Below are 20,103 nucleotides of genomic sequence, written 5' to 3'. Positions count from 1 at the left end.
AATTGATACCTATGCAGATGGGATCCCAGGCTTGTCCCAGTCTAATCAGTCCCAATCAGTTAATCAATACGAGGCTCTTTTAGATCTCTTTCAATCCGTAAATACCGGCATTTCTAGTTTCGGGAAATATATCCCCGTAATACCAGGGAATAAATTAAAACGAGAGAGTATCCTGCAGAAGATGAAGCGTGCTTGTTCCATATCTACTATCTTGGATTACACTTGTAGAAAGAACAGCTCAAGCATGACTGGGTCGCCACTCTGCTTAGAGACCGAGTACTCAGGTCTATAGCAATTTTGTACGAGATTTCAAACTGGATATATCGATACCCGCTGATCTCGTATACATCGATATCAGCATTTAATTAAAGCTCTCTGCTGTCTAGTCTCGAAACAACCACCTACCAAGGTTGACAAAAGACCTTTTTCCTCATCCTATATTCATCACCAACTACACAAAAGCTTCTCATATCACTTCTTACCTTCTCCTTCCTTTCAATTCAACTAGCACACGTACACTCTCCTACCAAAATACCATCTCCTCTAATGTCCATTGCAACCGAGTAGTAACAAAGAAAAGATTAATCGAAAGCAACGCGATATTCTAGGTGAGTTCTCAGTTTCCATGGAGGTTAGAGCCTAATTGTGTGATCGTGGCTAAGTTGCTGATTGAGTTCAGTTCGACCCTAAGCCATCATTTCTACGATTTCACGGATTTGAAGTACCATATTCGCAAACCGTCAGAGTCATATTTTCCGAAACAGAGAATCAGTTCTAAAGAACAACCAGACGAAAAGGCACCAAATAGAACAGGTATCGGCAAAATGTGCTATCATCACGAACAGCTGTATACCTGCGGTCACACGAAACGGGAGCGTCGCATCACGTGTGACAGGCCAAGGAAGTGCCAAATGAAAGGAAAACCAGGAATTTATCAGCAACCTGTCTCTAGAACCTGTGGCAAAAAAGAATGTGAAGCCGAAGCTGATGACGAAGAGGAGGAAGAAGGCGAAGAGGAAGAAGATGGTAAAAACGATGGCGGGAGAGGTGGAGGTCAAGATGATGAGGAAGAGGGTGATCACGATGATAAAACCTTCAAACCGAGTGCGTGGGTTAAGAAGCAGCCGGATAGCAAAGTTACAACGAGGCAAAAGTGGAAAGTCGAGCATGCGCCACCGCTGCCACGACGAAGAATGGGACAGCGCGTTATTTCGCCTTCAAAGTATCAGTCAAGTAGCCTCGGTCCAAGGCGTCCAATCACCTATCAAAGACTTACGCGACCAAAAGCCCGCAGTGAACAGAAAATCAAGGCTTTGGAAAAGGAGGTTGCTAGGAAACAGAAAGGGAAAGGTCCGCGGGTTGCAAGCGATAGCGATAGCTCCTTGTCATCGCCCCCTTCGGACGAGGAAAATCCGTTTGGGAACGAGTTCCTACCTAAAGATCCATTCCCAGCACTCGAACCCTCCTCAAGACCGACTCTGTCTCGGCGAGCTAAGAACCTCCGAGAACAATTTCAAGGACTAACTATTCTCGGGTCAAAGCCACAGATCACTGGCAAAAGAATTGCAACTTCCACTAGGCTTGCATCTTCCAAGATTGGGAAACCCTTTACTCTCCTACCGCAATCCTTCAGCAATCGCCGCACCTCATCAAAGCGTTCTATTCAAGAATTCATGTCTTCCGAGAGCGTTGACCAAGGCGGCGCTGGCGATGGCGATGCCATGGAAATTGACCCACCTCGGGGAGCCTCTACCCAACGCCGTGTCTCGGAGCCAGTATTGAAATCTGCCATAAGGACGACTGATTACACATATGTCTGGCCCGGGAGGGTTACTCGGTCTATTGCAGCCCTTCAAACTAAGCACCAACAACTCCGCAATCAACGAAGGAGCCTTCCGAACAAAATGCCAGGCCGGAACTCCGAAAACTCTTCCCCAGTTCCAACTAGGGATGACGGAATGCCTGTTTCCAAAAGAGTCAGGTTTGCTGCGGGGAGCAAAGAGACTAGCGACCACATGGTCTTGGACCTTCCTGACGACATCAAAGAAAAGTTAAAGGAGGAGAAACCAGAGGAAGAGACAGGGGAAGAGCCAGAAGACGAATAAACGGTGCTAACTTTTTATCTAATGTGTATCGTTGGAATGAGATAATTCCCAAGTCTCTTGATATGATATCGCAGATGAGCAGAAACTCCGGCTACGAACCGCGATAATATTCTGGTCCGAAGGCTACGGAGAACCGCTCTAACCCCTTAAACTTTTCATTGGAGCCAGCCTTTATTTTCTAGCGATCACAGATCACCATTTCTCTGGTACACGGTGGGGCAAAAACCTCTTTCTACCCTTCGCTCTCGTACCTTCTTAAATTTCCCTCCCACAGACCTCCTATATCTGTACTCTCTAAGTCTCCTTGCTCTATGTACATTAAATACAATCTAAATTTCTGAGAGCCTGTCTATCGACGTTTTCCTCCCATTCTATCATGTTCAAAGCTTTAAGGCTCCCTCATTCAACACCGTGTTTTGGGATTAATATTTACTCCGATACAGTCTGGGTGGATATGGATAGTCAACCGAGACTCGTCGTGGTAGCCAAATTTCTGAAACGATATAACAAGCCATGAAAGATATTTTGGCAAAATATTCCGCGACCATACTACCAGCTTTTCGCTTTTCGCTTTGTTCTTTTTTTCTCTTTGCAGCAAGTCTCTCTCGTTTTAAGCAGACAAGCTTGATTCTTTCATTGACTGTTGGAAATGTGGCACAAGTCCGAATATGAAAATAACACGCGACAACGCCACACGCATATTTTCTTTATTTCCGTTTCAAGGGATCAATCCGGCAGAATAATTTTTCTTCTTTATGCGTGACAAGCCTTTTATCATAGAATACTATTGATGATATACTATGACTTGTTTATTGTTGTTTATTGTGGATTTGGACCTTTTCCTTCTCGCTCGCCCTTTACTGAAGGACTAGGAGATGGATGGTAGTAATATTGCCAATAATATTTTGATTCCATTTTGATTCGCATGTAGACGATCTCAAGAGAACATATTACCACCGTAAATATTCATTTCCCTTCGTAGGCTCAGTGCCAGCTTCAGCCTCAGTCTCCCGTCCCGAGGCTCAACGCACAAAATACCACAGGCTTCAGAACAACACATCCTCAAATCCCTATAAATCCGCATCCGGAAAGTTACACAGCTTCGGCTCTACTTTTGAACCTCGCCGGACCAATCAGGAGTCCTAAAACGCACCCTCCTCCAATCCAAGTAATCTTTACAAAGACGCTTTAACCCACAAACACCATGGGTCGGGGATCCCGTAAAACCCCGAAGAAGAAATCGAAGGCCTCACGCCGGAGTTCAAGAAGTGGGAGTGCGAGTAGTAGTTCTTCAGGTGGAAGAACCCCTGGAAGAGGCGGAAGGGCAAATATTGTGTTGAAGAAACAGGCGATCGTGAGTCGGTCTACTTCTTGTGAGATTGGAGAGTATGGAACTTCTATACCACCAGAAACTGGTTTAAGAACATCCCGTCGTCAGGATAATATTACTCCTCAATCTGAATCTTCTGCGAACGAGATAGGATGGGGTGGAGGGGTCGATACAGTTACTCAGAGTTTTGGGGAGGATCTGCAAGCGAATGGATATGAATATGATGAGATGGATGTCGATACTGATGCAGGATATGAAGCGGATCACAGTGGTAACGGAGATACATGGTCATTGAATCAACTTGTGAGAGATGGGGTACATGCAATCAGAGATTTTGTGGAGGGAGGTATGAGAGAGGCGAGGCAGTATCTGCCTTCGCCAGAAGATAGTCAGGATTTAGAGATGTATGGGATGGAGGAGGATGTGGAAGAATCGAGATTAGTATCAGGGGAACAAAGTATTGGAAAGAATGCCCGAGAAGAACCTAAAGGTGCCGGTATAAAAGACAGCAAACAAAAGGCGACATTACAGGTGGGTCTATACACTCATTCATTATTTGGCCGTGCTTGAAAGCTTCTAGAGCCTATAGAAGGCTAGTATATGCGTTCGACATTTAACTATTTATTTTTATGAGCGTAGCCGTACAAAGACAAGAGAGTAACAACGAAACAGAGCACTGGCTTGAGAATGGCTGGATCACGCAGTTCAAAGGAAAAAAAAGAAGGTGTTAAAAAAAGAGGGAGAAAATAAAAAGAGTGATGAAACCAAAGCTGCCCCACCTTCCGATCGTCGTCCTACTAATCCAAGTGTTCGAGGGCGAGGGCGGGGTCGTGGGTCAGCTATTCGAGGAGGGCGGGGAGCTTTCCGTCCTGTAAGATCCGATACTTCTAATCCATTCCTCTTGCAAAGCTTGATAGACTAATCATTTATATAGGGAGGCGATAACGGTGGTAGTGGAAAAGCTGTTGGGCCGCCGACGACGCCAGGGAAACCTAAGGATGGTACCGATAAAACTGATGGCAAGAAACCAAATATCCCACCCCAGAATAAGCCCAAAGTTCCTGTTAGTAAGCCTAAAAGTCCGCCTAAAAAGGTTGGAGCAAAGAGGCCTTCTGGTAAAAAGCCGGTCAACGCCCCCAGACTCCAAAGCCCAGGAAGGGGTGTAATGCGGCCAGATTCTCCTGAAGCAAAAGGAAGACCTACACAGATGCATGCAGCAAAGCCTCCAAGATCATGGGTGAGTCAAGTCTTCAAATATTTAGGAGTCTAGCTATAAAGATTTCACGGTATTCGTACCAACTGGTGGGTGTCATTTATTGATCAAGCATTATACATTATCTAGCAACGAGGTGTTCTTATGTTCGGAGATATCCTGCCCCGAGGGATGTCCTTAAGTCAACTACGTAGACCCCCAGGACTCAACGCAGTACCTGTACCACCTTCTCCACCTGGCACACCAGCTATCAACCTCATCCCACCTTCTGATGAAAGCTCTGCAACTCACAGTTTCATCACCACCAATAGCCTAACCCCGCCAGAACAAAAAGACTGGTTGAATCCAAGGGCTCGCCGACCCCCTGGAGGACCACCGATGGTACGACCAAATTTCGGCAAAGGAGGAGGCCCTCCGGGCGACCCAGACACGCAGCTTGAGCCCATTTTCGAATGCCCTGGGTGTTCTGATAGTGGTGCTATGGTTGTTGCTGTCATCTTGATATTGGTCTTCACCGTTGCATGGGTTCTGGGCAACAAACGAAAAGACAAAAGAGTGGCCGAAGCAAAACAAAGTCGATTATCAAAAATTATGCAATCACAAACTGCTCAAAAGGTTTTGAGCCGAATACCTTCGGTTGTTACGGACAAAGCAGCCGTGGTAGGAAATAAGCTAGGTAGCTTTGGCGGTATCCTACAGACTGTCGACGAGGCGGTGCCTATAAGTGAGCGGGTTGGCTTTGCCGACCCAGTTACAATGGGGCGAGAAGAAAAAGTGGGGGTAGCAACATCCGTAAACCACAGGGCGGAGGTCCTAAAACAGTTAGGCCTTCCAAGAACTGGTAAGTCTATCTTAACTTTCACGATATTGTCACTTAAAACTGAACTCTTATTAATTCTATTCCTTAGCCACGTGGGAGGATATAAACCTTCACATCAACGGTAATAAAACGACGGAAGACCAAATCCGAAAGGCGAGGGCTACAACGACACTGTCACCGCTATCAAGGGACCCAATGATCACAAAAGATGAGCGCACTTCATCAGTTCGATCTCGCGTGCCTAGCAGCGATGGCCAGAAACTTAAGCCGGAAAACTGGGATCGCAATGCCTGGCGCCTTTATACACGCATCTCATCAGATATTTTTTGGTGTCCTGCGACTAACCTTAAGGAATGTTTGCCGCCTGGACAAGGGAATGACGCGGCTATTTCAGAGGCGTTAGCTCAGGTTGAACATACCCTCGAATATTTCGGGAACATAGTTAAAAAGCAGAAAGAAGCACGGGATGCTGAGAGTAGTAGGCGTACCACCATTGCTCCAGGAAATCGACCCGTCGTACCTCCGACTACAAGTACTCCACTATCGTTAGTGGGCACTGTAACGTCATTGCCAACAACTTTCCCGATCTTTGCCGAAGTGCTAGACTGGGTGGGGTGGTTACTGAGCTGGTTCAAGGGCATCTTGGATTACATTGTCACAGTCTCCAAGGGAATTTGGGCTTTCCTCAACTATGTTTTTCGGGGGTCTGCGCAATGGAGAGATTTTGTCATTCGGCTAGAGCTAGCCAGTGGATTCATCAAACGAAGGTATCTAGGGTACCTATTCCCACATGGGACTCCACCAGAAGCCGGAATTTTAAACGCCCTCGCAGTTTTGGCCCTCTCGAAGTCCAGTGAGCTTCTTCAATATTGGTTTCCTCCATTAAAATACTACATCGATGACTCTTTTTTTAACACGCTATTCCCAAGGAAAGCCGTCACAATCATTCGAGCTATTATCTGGTACCAACTCAGTACCGCTCAACTTTTGGTTGTATTGATGTGGCCAGCCGTCGTTTCTCTGGGAGTTTTACATCTTTTCCTGATATGTTTGTCCCCTACATACCGAAAGTATTATAGGGACCATTCTCGACTTTCAAAGCATGTCGGAGGAACTGATGCCAAGATGTTGAGTGCAATTTGGCAATTCACAAATCATATGATAGGTTGGATAGATTTGTTATCAACCGTGTGGTTTGGAGGATTCTTTTGGTTAGGGACTGATCTTTTCCCTGGGCAATGGGTACTCAAGTGGGTTGTTGTTCATTTTTGGGGGTTCTTAAAAGCTACTTGCCGCTGGTGGGTTAGTGTACCCATTCTAATGTTTGATCTGATGACAACAATTGCATCGGGTGAAATATCGATAGTGGGATTTTGGAACGGTCTAGGAAGGGTTTGGCAAGAATTCTTTATGCCTCCCATTAAGTTCGTCGTTTGGGTCATCTTCATCGCGAAGGTTACGGTTATTGGAGCAATTTTCATCTTGTACAAAACGCCGGGTTACCTTTGGCGATCACTACGAGATACAATTACCAGATATCGACGTAGGAGCCGAACTTCTGGATCTGGTCCTCCTAAACCGCCAACCACACCACACGGTAAACGAGGATATCCAGGGTTGACTCCAGGTGGCGGCGGCATTTTGACACCCGGCGGAACCCGCCACCCAGTTCCATTTACGATTGACAGGAAGCTGCAACAGTCCGAACGCAAAGTTTCGAAGTCCCTTCAAGTTAAATTCAAACAGGAAGAACGTCTACGTGCGCTCCGTGTCATGGCCGCAGAGGCTAGATACAACATCAGTCTGCTCAACAGCGAGCTTCTCAACCCCTCGACCGAAGTCGGTCGTGCGCACGAAGCTAGAGATGAAAAGGATAATCTTGAAACGCTCCTTGATGAAATTAAGATGCATATGGGTCTAACTATCACCCGTGTTATTGCGGCGACAACGACGTTTGAGCGTTCCCAAGCTGAATACGAGCGGGACCAAAAGTCATTTAGCAATGGTATTGGCCGAGGCCAGTATATATCTGCCGCCTTTAGAGGGGATTCGGCTTTTAGGGACCTAGCACCTTCTGAGGCTACCGCTGCTATTGAAAATACCATCCTTGATATGGGAATACAGATTCATGGGCAGAGACGGCTACACAACGTTCCTGAGGAACCTCTTTTAGTCCTCCCTCTAACAGTTAATCAAGGAATCGACGCTACTACCTTGCCCCCGACAACCGAATCAAGACCCGATGAGATAAGAACTAGGCCTGTAGTACCTGGAAACAGAGGCGGGGCGGCTCAAACAGTAACAACGACTACTCCATCCGTCACAGAACTGCCTACAGACCGTAGAACTGGGAGAACTGTACCCCAAAATCCTCCTGCTCCCCCACCTCCCCGCGTTCCGCCTGCAGATGGAACAGGAAGGATTCAAACACCACTAGTAACTGAGGTACGGCCAGAGCCAGTTAGAGAGACTAGGCCGCTACCCGTTCGAGAAACCTTGTCAACGACTATTGAAAAAGGTATCCCACCAGTTCAAAATACCCCGGCACCGCCACAAGGCCCCAGCGGAATCACTCCAGGGCCTGTTAACAATAACGCCACTACGACCAAAACAGATACCGTTCTAGCACCAGTTCAAAACCCAGTAGTACCACCTGCTGCTGGTAATGCTACTCCGCAACCCCCCAATATCAATCCAGCTGCAAATAGGACTATTACTATTCCACCGGCAGCCCAAAGCATTCCAGCAGCGCCACAGGTTACCACTAGCGCCACTCCAGGACCAGTCAATAGCAATATAACTGAAGCCAGAATTGAGGCCCCCCCAGGACCGGTTCATAATCTTCCACCGGTAGTGCACAACACTGGTAGTACTGCTCCAGGCCCCCACGGTAATAACGCTGCTGGATCCACTATTCTACAGCCAGTTCAAAATACTCCAGGAGTACCACCTGGCTCCGACAATAGTGCCCCAGGGCGTGTCAATAATAATGCTACTACGACCGGAACTGAGACTGTCGCTGCGCCAGCTCAAAATAAGCCACCTTCAGTTGTGAGACCTCAAAGACCAATCCCGGAAACCAGACCCGCGAATACAGATGGATCTACTAGACCCGAAGAGCTAAGACCTGTACCTGGTCGGAACATAGTCTCAGAACGAATAAGAAACATTGCGGAACGGGCCAATACTCCCACAGGTCGAGAACAGCGGAGAACAGAAAATACGTCAAATTCAACACCCGTGCCTCCTGTTACCCGAAAGAAGCCTCTAAAGGAAGACAATATTCCTCCTAGCCCAATAAAAAAGCCTAGTGTAGAGTCAAGACCGTCTACAGAGCCAGTCAATACAAACTTATCGACAATACTCGAGGATACCAGTGATGATAATAGTCTATACACGCTGCCTCCTGTTTCTACTATTCCAGCGCCTATAGATTTTGGTCGAGAAGCTTTCGGTGCCTCCGTCGGCACTTCTTCCTCGATTGGGCCGCCAGGAGGCCAAAATACTGCCCAGGGACTCTCTGGGACACAGGCCGCTGAAAAAATCACCAGTGGTCAAAGACCTCCCGCTAGTGTTGTCCAACCTTCGCCGTTTGAAACTGGCCAGCCGGGTCCCTTTTCAACATCCACAGCTCCTGCCCAAGCCCCAGTAGCTTCTGGGTCAAAACCTCCACCTTTCAGTACGTACAATAAACCCCAAGACCCACCAAAGCCTAGCACACAGGGTAGCCAAATTCCGCGTCCACCAAAGAAAGAGGAAGCGAAGCGCCGCAAGCAGTCCTCGAAGCCTCCTAAGACTGAAACTGAGGTTCCTCGACAACCTCACACATCTGTTGAAGCCGGAGCAGTGCTTTCTCCAGTCGATTGTAGCCCTAGGCATTCGACAGAACAGCCGTTTGATTTTCCACCAACCGATACTGCGGCCACTTCACCAGGAACTGGGCGTTTGTCTTATCCAGATTTTGGCTTCCGGCGACCACCCGGCTCCCTAAGTCCGAGCTCGAATATTGATAGAGTAGGCATAACACATGTCCCTTCAGTACCGTCCCCTACTGGCGCCTCAGGGTCACCGGGTACTCGGCAGCGAGTGGCGTTTGGCAACAGGTTCTCTCCGAGTCTTTTTGGCTGGAATACAAAAGAGAGTGAGAGTCCTACAACAGGAGGCTCTTCCCGAACCACTCAGCAGTACTTGCCTCAGCAACCGGATACGCAGCCACCATCATCGTCCCAGATACTAGGCCAAAATCCTTTCGTTATAGAACCTTCAAATCCCCAAAAGTCTTCAACATCAAACAAGCCCCAGACTAGTCCAAAAATTTCACGGATACCACTTCCTTCGACGACACAGCCCAGCAAGTCGGAGCCATCAATGGCGTCATCCTCGATGGCGTCGACCTCCGTACTACCGCCAAGTACACCGGAGAAAAAGATCCAGCGTACTAGAACGGAGACCCAAGCTTATTCAAATACCCCGCCACCAACTCTAGAAGATTTGCTGCCTAGTGAAGAAAACACACCAATGCGAAAAAACATGTTCCTAGATCAGGAAACAGCAGCTTACTATGAACGAAAGATAAAAGAGCAACAAGACAAAGAGGCGGAAGAGGCCAAAGAGGCTGAAGAAAAACGAAAAGCGGAAGCGGCCCCTCCAGCCCGAAGACCCGGAGAAATAGATCTCCTGCAACAATTTCGAAGAGGTAGAGAAGATAGGCTACGAGGTCAAGAGGAAAGGAGGGCTTCTCAGCAGGGACCAAAACAGACTGGAGGTGGTAGTGGCTCTAGCAAGTGAAGGAAGATATCTACGCTAAGTTATATGTCGGGATCAGGATTCACAATTGAGTAATCTTGCGGCGGGTGGTCTCAATTTGCCTGATATTTTGTCAGTCATGCAACTTCGTCCTTGTGGGCGGGTAAGATCTGCGGTTGGAAGCGATGCGACGCGGTGTTTTTTGAAAGGGACGTAGTCATTTGGTAAATAAGCTGCAATTCAGGCGCAATTGGTAGATTGTCAAATTCATGTCAACTTAAGGTGATTGATTGATTGTCAAGGTTTTGTAGTTTCGAAATTGGAAACCGGACTCCCTATCTAGCTTTCGCAGATAGTAATGATAAGCTTATATCTCGGAATACTCTTTCATCTCGTCTAGCTAATAGGAACTAGCCCTAGTACTAGTACTAATGTCTTCTACTTGACGTGACCATGAAGGTAATCCTAACTAATACCCGCAAACTAGAAACCCAACGATACTGTAAACTACCTCCTTAACTAGTAACTATCCCCCTCAAACATCGAACCGATATTCCTTTCTCCACCTTTTCTTTGGCGTTATGGTAGCACCATCCAATATATGCGACATTTCTCTTGGTAGCGATAAGCGAGATATATATTGTTTGTCGGATTATCTCTTTCGATTCATGGCCGATTCGGGCCCAAAGTGCGCTCAAAATTAGTAAACCACGTTTTTGCCATGATGCTCTCGACCCGAAATACTGCCTGGTAAGGCTAGCCAATTAACCGCTGTGTTAACTGACTCCAAGCCTCGCAAACACTAAAAGTGCTGATTTGCGGCCTCATAAAGGTTCAGACAGCTTATCGTCGACTGACTAGACTTACTTTGAGGACTTAAAGTTCGATATTTCAATAGCTGCTCAAGATTTTCGATATCCCCTCTATGACCGGCCAACAGATACCCCGAAGTGTCTGGCAGTTGTGCGCTTCAAAGGAGGATCTTGTATCCTTGGAAGCATATTGCTTTATGACCGCAAAGGGGGGAGTATCGGAAAGCCTGACTAGCTAGGATCGACTCATGCCTGCGCCTGCGTCTTTTAAAGAGACGAGACTGTTGTATTTCTACATAAACAACACATTTCTAAATACTCCTATTTTAGACAGCGATTCCCGAGTCCCTTTGTACGGTATCATTGAGGCCATGATAGATCCATAATGGAAATTGCTATGATACTAAATCCCCATGGAGCTTAGTTGACAAGTAGCGCTGCGAAAGTTGCCGTTGGAGTCTTCTGGCTTCGATAGCGATGGTACCGTTTCCTATTGGCGTGATCACCATCTTTATTAACTAGAGCCATATGCATATATCTCGCACCGATCTTATTTTAACCTTCCCAAAACACACGATCACCGATTCTTCCCACTCAAACTGTTCAGAGCCTATATTGGGTGATCGCAGGAGCTCTAGATAGAACCGGTAAACAGCGTTCGTAAGAGTGTGATTAGCAACCAGAAATTGATGGGACGGTGGTATGCCTGCTACATGTACATTCGGCGGTGGATTGCCACAAATCTCTGGAGATCTAAAACAGATCCATCTCCCACTCTTTTATATGATAGAGCTTCGTTGGTGCGACATATAACTTGACATTTCCCCCGCAGACGGAGTCTAAGGATACCATCTCTTTTACAATATTCTCCATTCTCTACTGCATTCTCCCTTCACTTTGCAGCCGTCACAATTCGGATTTTTTTGCCATTTATTATCTTTTTTTCGTCAAAAATCTTCGGTGCAGATTTTTTAATAATATATCATGGCTCCTCGACTTTCAAGGGTGCCGCTCTTGTTGGCGGCGCTGCTATCATGCCAGGAGACACTTGCACAGATTGTCACAGAGACTTCATTTGTGACCGTCAATGATGTTACGACCTTTTACACTTGTGCGCAATCTGGACTACCTCTGTGTGGCAATGTCGTCTGGTCCGCGGCTAGCACAGAATCTACTGATACTATCCCTACTGGTACTGGCACCGGCACCCAGCAGGCCACAGTCACCGAGACTGAAACGGAAGGTGGAACCACAGACACCGTGACTTCAATTGATGTGTCCACGGAAGTTGAGTCGGTGACCGAAACTATTACTCGATTCACCTCTTCATCAGTTTCCGCTACCGCCAGCACTGTTCCTACTCTCGTTGCTGGTGACCCAGTTAATCTATCACTCACAGATGCAAACGGTAACGCCTTGCTCTTGGCCGTTGACTCTACCGGCCTCGTTAGATTTGTTAGCTCAACTTCCGCGGATGCTGCCAACGCCCAACAAGTTTTCACCGATGATCAAGGCGTCTTCCATCTTGTCAGCGATCCAAATCGGGTCATTTACTTTGGTGTTCCTAGCACAGGTCGCCGAGGTAGAATTCTGAGACGTCAAGATGCGGCTATTGATCCATCAATTATGGCCATGTTGGCAGCACTCCAATCCTCCCTGGGTCCCAACGATGCTATTGCCTCTTGGAAGGTTGATCCAAGTGGCGGTTTGATCTGCACGTCAGCAGATGGTACTGTAGTGGAAATATACCTTGATCCCGTTACCGGGACTGCGGTTCCTGTACCCTCCGGAGAAACCCCCCCAGCAGGACTTCTCAAAGCCTCTCCCGTTGCAAAATCAGTTACAAATGTTCAACCCGTCACTGGTGCACCACTCAGCAGTTTCACGTTTTCGTTCGCCAGTTCAGGAACAACTTCAAGCGCCAGCACGAGTTCTAGCTCTAGCTCCAGTTCCAGCTCCAGTTCTAGCTCCAGCTCCAGCTCCAGTTCTAGCAGCAGTTCTTCAAGCTCGTCGTCTTCGGCTAATCCCCTCACCACAATCATCACTTCCTACGGTGACTTCTGTTCGACCTTGTTGGGACGTATTACATCTACAACTACTCATACTGGTGAAACACCCACGAGCTATGTTCCGTCTTTGACGACTTTCAATACATTTACATCTACCTACGTAAATAGCCTCTTCGTCACGGAGTTTTTGTCTATTCCTACAAACCCGTCCACAACGATCAACCCGACAAACACTTCCCCTCCTGCAGGTGCAAAGGTCGTAAAGGCCCAAAGGAAGAAGCGTCAGTCACCGACTACGCCAGCAGCATTGACGACTTACAGCGCTTCTGCTCTTACTTCAGCCTGCCAGGGCTTTATCGGAAGCACTTGGTCGCCTGTCACAACTATCGTCGAATCAACACCTGCGACTACAGTTGTTACTAGTGTGAACTTCCAGTATTCATTCACCACCACTCTCCCCACTTACACTTCTACAAGCTTCAGTACTACCTACACTTCCTGGACTTCAACTCTGGCTCTTGCAGCGGCACAAACGAACAACGTTAAGATCACAACTGGAACTGGTGCGAACATGCAATATCTTGTAGTAGATGCCGCCGGTGTCTCATCGGCGAAGTATCCACTCAAATTGGGTACTCTCGCCGAGGCAGCCGTTTTCAGTATCGACAACTATGGTCGTATATCAACCAGTTACACTCCCTCTGGTGGTTCTGCGACCGACTACTTCCTTCTTGACCCTACCGCAGGCACTCCGGGGGCTGGTAAGGCTATGTTGGCGGTCGCCGGAACCGCCGGCACCAGCGGCTACTGGCTATCCTTTTATTACTTCGGAACGACTAATCAGCTTGTCATTGATCCACAACGGAATAATCCGGCTACTGCTGGTGATCCAAAGACAGGAGAACATTTGTTCTTGATGTGCACTTACAGCCCAACCACGTATAAACAACTCGCTTTTGGTGTCAGTACTAACACAAATACTGGGGGTACCGATTGTACGGAGACTACGTTCTCCCTTACAGCTTAAGTTCGGAGATAGTTGCTATTGATTCCGTTGATTTTAGTTCTTCTTTTTGTCCATTTACACGATAGCAATTTTTTAATAATTTCTTCCAATATGTTTTTCAAATATCGGCACCACCTTCCAACACCGCTAGCCATCATCAAAAATGGCTGTTATTATTACTTGGGGAGAACAGGACTACTTTTGTTTCCTTCCTATGTTTTAGTATTCTAGTCGGCTAGCTAGCTTAAGTTCCCAAAATCTACATGTAGTTAGATTTAGTCACATTTACGTCTGGCGATTTGCTGGCCATATTCCTAATTAATGTATATTCCTTTTCTAAAAATGATAATTTCGCGACCCAAGAGTTTTAGGATTGCGAAATAGAGGCTGTACTGGTGCACCAATACACTAACGAGCATATTGGCTCTTGCTCACATTACGGAAATCGAAGGGCTATAGCTAAGCTACTGATTGGTACGAGACAGCCAGTGGTCAACAAAGCTAGTTCTCAATTTTCGGGATCATTGAAGATTAACAGTCTCTAATTTAGGCATCAGAAGATCTTTGAAAGTACCTCTTGTTAGACTCTGTACTCGTGAGACCGACTTTTTGCCATGTGGTAATAGCCACTCTTCTGGCGACTGGACCAAACTCGGTTGACTAGCTCGAAATACCACAAGGGAGTGTTGCTTTCAGATATATGGAACCCACCAGCTAATCCTACCGGTCAAGCCTCATCTTCACGCCACACGACGCCACATAAATGGTACCCTGTGTAACCTTCCGGAACTTGACGCCACCGGAAAGTTTTTGCTGCAGAATCGGAAGGCTCCGAAGGTGGGGCACGGGCTATACAAGGAAAAGGAACAAGGGAAAAAAAACTCCTTTTTTGTGGCTGACGACAGAGTATCTGATTCTTTGGTTAATTTTCGACGACGAGATGTCGCCGGCGTTGTTGGGTCTTGGCTGATGGTGGGGCCAGAATGCAGAGCGGGGCATCTCATCCCTCCAGTTACCGCGAGCGCACACCCCGTTCTGGTGGGCTGTTGGAACCAACAGCTCTGTTGTCTTCAGGCATCATATGCACGCTGCCGTCAATTGACCGGGCCATCTCTGGAGCCTTGTGGTCCTTCGTGATTGTGGGTATTATTCCGGCTGCTATATTTAAGAAACTGTCCCCGTCCTGGTCTTTGAGACCTTTTGTTTCATCCTTCTTCATCGCCATCATCACCATCACCATCATCATCATCAATTTACCCTTTCTTCGTCGACGATACCATCTGTCTACCAAGCAATCCATCCATCAACGGCTTCAGAGTTGGGCCGGCGGCCGATTGGCCAGATCCTTGTTGGTACGTTTTGTTGGATATTGGCCAGCGCAACACAATTACTTCGTTCGACCGGCCGATGCAACAACCCATGCTTTGCGCTCCATCCCCCGTCCAATGGTACCCCTTTTCTCTTTCTTATATTCCTTCTACTACCTGCTATGACTAAATCATGGTTGTCCATCGAGATATTCGCTATCTCCTGTTGTGATCGTCTAGCCTGATGGGATAGACGCAGGCGGGTCTGCAAATTGCATCACGATGCCATTTCCATCGCTTTTTCTGGCTTTGGGTCTCACTCTTTTCTTATACTTCTGCAGAATAAAAAAGGATTATGTAGAATTTCAAACTTGGACTGTGTTTGAAGGAGGTGCTGACTATAGATGATAAACTGATTAGAAATCCAGGCACCGACTTGACCCTAATCACCTTACCAAACTTTCAACATGGAGTTTTACATGACAGATATCCCGGCATCTGCTAGTCCCAAGCAAATACGTGCTGCTCTGGGATCTGTCCTCAAAAAATATTTTATTTACGCATTCGAACTCCGACAGTGGCAGAGCAAGAAGTTTAGGCACCTGCAAGAAGGTTGTTTTACCGTACACGATGCCGCTATTGGAGAAGAGATCTTCAAAAAACATGGTACACCGGAGCCGAGAACTATACTTCGGGGTACGAGGTACATTAAAATTGCTAGCAGAGCTCAGACTCCTGTGATCATTTCTGGGTCTGCGATCAGTATCAAGCGGAGTAATAAGAACTCTGCAGTACCCGAGCATCTTATTCGTGCGCTCCGTGAAGAGAACGAAAAGGTTGCGAGGAATATGGCAAATCGACAACCTGCGGATAAAAAACCTTATCGCACACCTTTCGCATTCCAAGGTTTTGAGTGCGGTGTATGGACTACCGACCCCAGAAATTTCGACTTACCGACATTTTCTTCATTTTACTACAGCGCACGGCCTGGGAATTTTAAGATGACACGCCAAGCTATTCAAGTGGAGTTATTCAAGACGATGCCAGCATTGGGGCACCCTGTTGGACAGTATATGCTATGTCCGACTGGTACCATACGATCTTCGATCATTTCCAATGAGAGTACAGGAACATACTTCATCATCTCCTTGCGCTGGTCGCCGAAACTTTATGAAAAGCTCGAATCAACATCATCTCCAACAAGCCCGCTTAATGCCTACGGAAGCCCCATTTTCCAAGCCCCTCCGTCGCGACGTCTCAATAAGGCAAGAATTCCTTCACTCGACGAAAAGCACGCCAAGATTGTATCGTATTGTTTTGTGTACCGCTTCAAACTCAAGGAAGCACATGAAGCTATTCGTCTTAGCACCGTTGGCTCCATTCCAGGATTTCAGGATATTCAAAGTCTCAAAATATTCCACCAGTATGTCAGTTACGACTTCCAACGGTCTATGGAAGGCCTGGAGGAACAACTTCGTACCCTGCCATTTGATGTCGCATTCCAAATGCACTCGCTCGTTTTGAATGGCGTGCTTCTTCCTCACCGTGTCAAAGAACTTCTTGGTGTTGTCCGACGAGCGATACAAAACTCCTATAGCAGCGTATCTCAGGTAGAATCCAACCGCGACTCGAATGGAACAGGAATCAACGCGAGGGAACATGCTACGCAGGTCGTGGCTTCAGTTTTTAAATCGTGGGCAGGGGAATGGGAGCCCCAATTACCATCCGAAGACCCGCAGATTTGGTTGTCCGAAAATATCCAGAAAGACTTTCTCGAAGCATTAGAAACGAAGCAAAAAAGTCAAGAATACATGGTCCGAATGAAGTTTTATAGAAAGGAAAACCAAGTCTTAATCCATCGGATGTCCATTACACCCACCGGAATGTTTCCTGGTGGCCCAAACTTAGAGCCAAAGAATAGAGTGTTAAGAGAGTATCATGATTATCTTAACCACTTTCTTCGAGTATCGTTGGTAGAGGAAGATGGTGGGGACCTACGATTTGAAAGCGGCGTGGATGGGAAATATATTTACGACGGAAGATTCCTTCCCTTCTTGATGCCGGAGAGCAATCTCCTAAAAATCGCCGGTCGGACCTTTAAATTTTTGGGTTTCAGTCAAAGTTCTTTAAGGTCTCATACAGCATGGTTCATGGCGACAATATCAACGCCAAGAAGGACGATAACGGTAGACGGGGTTATTGAACGTCTGGGTGATTTCAAATCCATTAAAATTCCCGGCAAATGCGCGGCGAGAATCGGGCAAGCATTTACAGATACAGTTGCGAACATCAAGATCGATGACTTTATGATTGCCCAAAAACGGGATATCATAAAGATCGCACCTGGTGGGAAAAAGTATACGTTCAGCGATGGATGCGGCACTGTTTCTAAGCCCCTGATTGAGTTGATTTGGAAAAAGGGCGAGTTTACTTCAGATCCGAAACCGACAGTTTTTCAGATCCGATTCCGAGGTCAGTAGATGCATTTCTCCCTTTTTTTTTCTGTTAGGATCTCTAGTCGGGGTTAAGGGAGCTTTCAAATATTGACTTGGAGAACAGGAGCCAAGGGAGTTGTTGCACTTGACAGTACTCAACGCGACCCCATTCTATGTCTTTACGACTCAATGGTAAAGTTCGACGGCTTGAAGAACAAGGTCTTCGAAATCTGCCGAAGTTTCACAAAGCCATTGCCATTTTATCTAAACCGATGTATTATCAAAATCCTCGAAGACCGCGGAGTCCCCATAAAAAACTTCATGGACCTGCAGGGAAGAGCCCTAGCAACACTTCGTGAGAGGACCTTTACCCCGGATAGCGCTGCCCACTTCCTAGACTACCAAAATAGGTGTACGCAAGCAAATATCCCATTCCTTATCCGAGAACTATTCGCCCTGGGCTGGGATTATAAAGAAGACAATTTCCTGAGGAAGGTAGTCGAGTTTACCATGCTGACCACGCTTCGAGATATGAAGTATCGTGCAAGAATACAAGTCGACAAGGGATTTACTTTAGTCGGGGTGCTTGATGAAACAGGATATCTCCAAGAAGGGGAGATATACTGTCCCATACAAAGAGAAGGCGGAAAAAGAGAGGCACACCGAGGTGTCGTCGCTATCTGCCGAAACCCGGCACTTCACCCCGGCGATATCCAAATAGTGACAGCGGTCGAAGTGCCCTATGATTCGCCACTCCGCGATCTCATGAATTGCGTCGTTTTTTCGCAGAGAGGGCAAAGAGACTTGCCTAGTATGCTTTCCGGTGGGGATCTGGATGGTGACATTTTCCATATCTGGTGGGAACCTAGTTTGATGCCGAGATTCAGCTCTGCACCTTCAGATTTCCCGGCTGTCGAAGCTTTAAACTACGATAGAGATGTTACACAGGCGGATATCGGAAAATTCTTTTTGGATTTTATGGAGAACGATAAGCTGGGGGTTATCAGCGTCGCTCATATGGTTCTAGCCGACCAGGAACCAGCGGGTGTGAGGAGCGCCGCCTGCCTGACGTGTGCAAGAATGGCATCGCAAGCAGTAGACTTCCCGAAGACAGGTGTTCCAGTGAGTAACCCGTCTTAAAGATACATCCGATGTTGGACATTTCCGCTAATGTTTATGATGTGATATAGGTAAGAATGAGCGAGCTGCCCAGAACACCTAAAGCACGCCCAGACTTCCTCGCGCCGGGTCCAGGTGTCAAATTTATCAACGGCGACCCAAACCTCGTCACCGATGAATACGAGGACGAGTTCAAGTATGAATGGTTAGATTTCGAAACCGGTCAAATCGACCTTTCGAAATTCGATGATGCAGATGACCCATTCAAAAGCGGCACAGATTTCCGCTATTATAAATCGGACAAGGCGCTTGGTTACTTATTCCGAGAAATAGATGAAGAAAAATTCATAAAGGCATGGGAGGATAATGCTGCGCGGTTTGAAAGGGGTCCTAACGACCTCCTGAAGAAAGTACAGGAATATATGGTTCGGTCAGTGGACATGGAAGTAATGTTAGGGCTATATGGATTCGCGCAGGATTTGCGGATGAGGTAAGAATTCTACCTAGATACAAAAACGCAAATTATGCTAACGATAATACGAACTAGCTACGAGAATAACATCCGCGATTTATCCCATAATTACGCCATAAACCGCAACAACGATGCCCTAGAGGAAGTGGAAGTCTTCATCGGCGCCATCATCGGTACCGAAAGTCATCGCCTATCACGTATCGTCCGTGATAGTGCAGAAGAAATGCGTGGTGAAGTTACAAGGCTGATCAGCCATGTTGCTGCGATTATCAGATTTGGAAGTGAGGGAAGCTCGGCAGTTAGGGATGGACATTATGATGGCCTTACTTTGGAGAGGGCGTTAGCTTGCGTGCAGGCTTCGTTTACGGCTAGGGAGGACGATGAAGGTGGAAGTAGCTTTGGATGGATAGCAGCGGCGATCGGGTTGAAGGAGTTGAGTAAGAGGGCAGTGGTTAATTCTTTAGCGGACAACTTGGGGGGAATGAGGATTTAATTGGATGGGGGGGTTGCAATTGTTTTATGTAGGATCTATTTTCAATACTGTTGATGGTTAAGTGGGAAGCTAAGGTCGTGATTTTTTATTGAAGAATTTTCGCAGCAGCGTTTGCTTACGAGATAATCTTTTTCTTTGATTTCAAAATTCCAACAGCTTTGCTATGAGATATATGTCTTTATTCCTTTCTTTTTATGGCGATAGGTGCGGACTGGCTACTTAATTCTAATACAATG

The 20,103-nt window shown here is 46.9% G+C and overlaps 4 protein-coding genes across 4 annotated transcripts; all 4 read left to right on the top strand.

The window, feature by feature from the left end:
- Window positions 1-824: 824 nt before the first annotated feature.
- Window positions 825-2,105, top strand: AOL_s00110g267 (uncharacterized protein; the record flags this gene model as incomplete). Its single annotated transcript, XM_011126957.1, has 1 exon — window positions 825-2,105. One exon carries the CDS (start codon window positions 825-827, stop codon window positions 2,103-2,105), a length of 1,281 nt encoding a protein of 426 aa, XP_011125259.1.
- A 1,204-nt stretch (window positions 2,106-3,309) lies between these two features.
- On the top strand, window positions 3,310-10,256 carry AOL_s00110g266 (uncharacterized protein; the record flags this gene model as incomplete). Its single annotated transcript, XM_011126956.1, has 4 exons — window positions 3,310-3,966; window positions 4,370-4,672; window positions 4,778-5,489; window positions 5,557-10,256. 4 exons carry the CDS (start codon window positions 3,310-3,312, stop codon window positions 10,254-10,256), a joined length of 6,372 nt encoding a protein of 2,123 aa, XP_011125258.1.
- A 1,754-nt stretch (window positions 10,257-12,010) lies between these two features.
- On the top strand, window positions 12,011-14,062 carry AOL_s00110g265 (uncharacterized protein; the record flags this gene model as incomplete). The annotated part of the gene is made up of 1 exon (XM_011126955.1): window positions 12,011-14,062. The coding sequence occupies one exon, from the start codon at window positions 12,011-12,013 to the stop codon at window positions 14,060-14,062; it is 2,052 nt and encodes a 683-aa protein (XP_011125257.1).
- Window positions 14,063-15,815: 1,753 nt separating this feature from the next.
- Window positions 15,816-19,867, top strand: AOL_s00110g264 (uncharacterized protein; the record flags this gene model as incomplete). The annotated part of the gene is made up of 4 exons (XM_011126954.1): window positions 15,816-17,820; window positions 17,908-18,905; window positions 18,974-19,392; window positions 19,450-19,867. 4 exons carry the CDS (start codon window positions 15,816-15,818, stop codon window positions 19,865-19,867), a joined length of 3,840 nt encoding a protein of 1,279 aa, XP_011125256.1.
- Window positions 19,868-20,103: the final 236 nt, after the last annotated feature.

The sequence above is a fragment of the Orbilia oligospora genome, assembly GCF_000225545.1.
Source record: "Orbilia oligospora ATCC 24927 unplaced genomic scaffold scaffold00110, whole genome shotgun sequence".
NCBI classification, from domain to species: Eukaryota; Fungi; Ascomycota; class Orbiliomycetes; order Orbiliales; family Orbiliaceae; genus Orbilia; species Orbilia oligospora.
The sequence above is the reverse complement of the archived record's forward strand: the minus strand, read 5'-3'. Positions and strand labels throughout refer to the sequence as shown.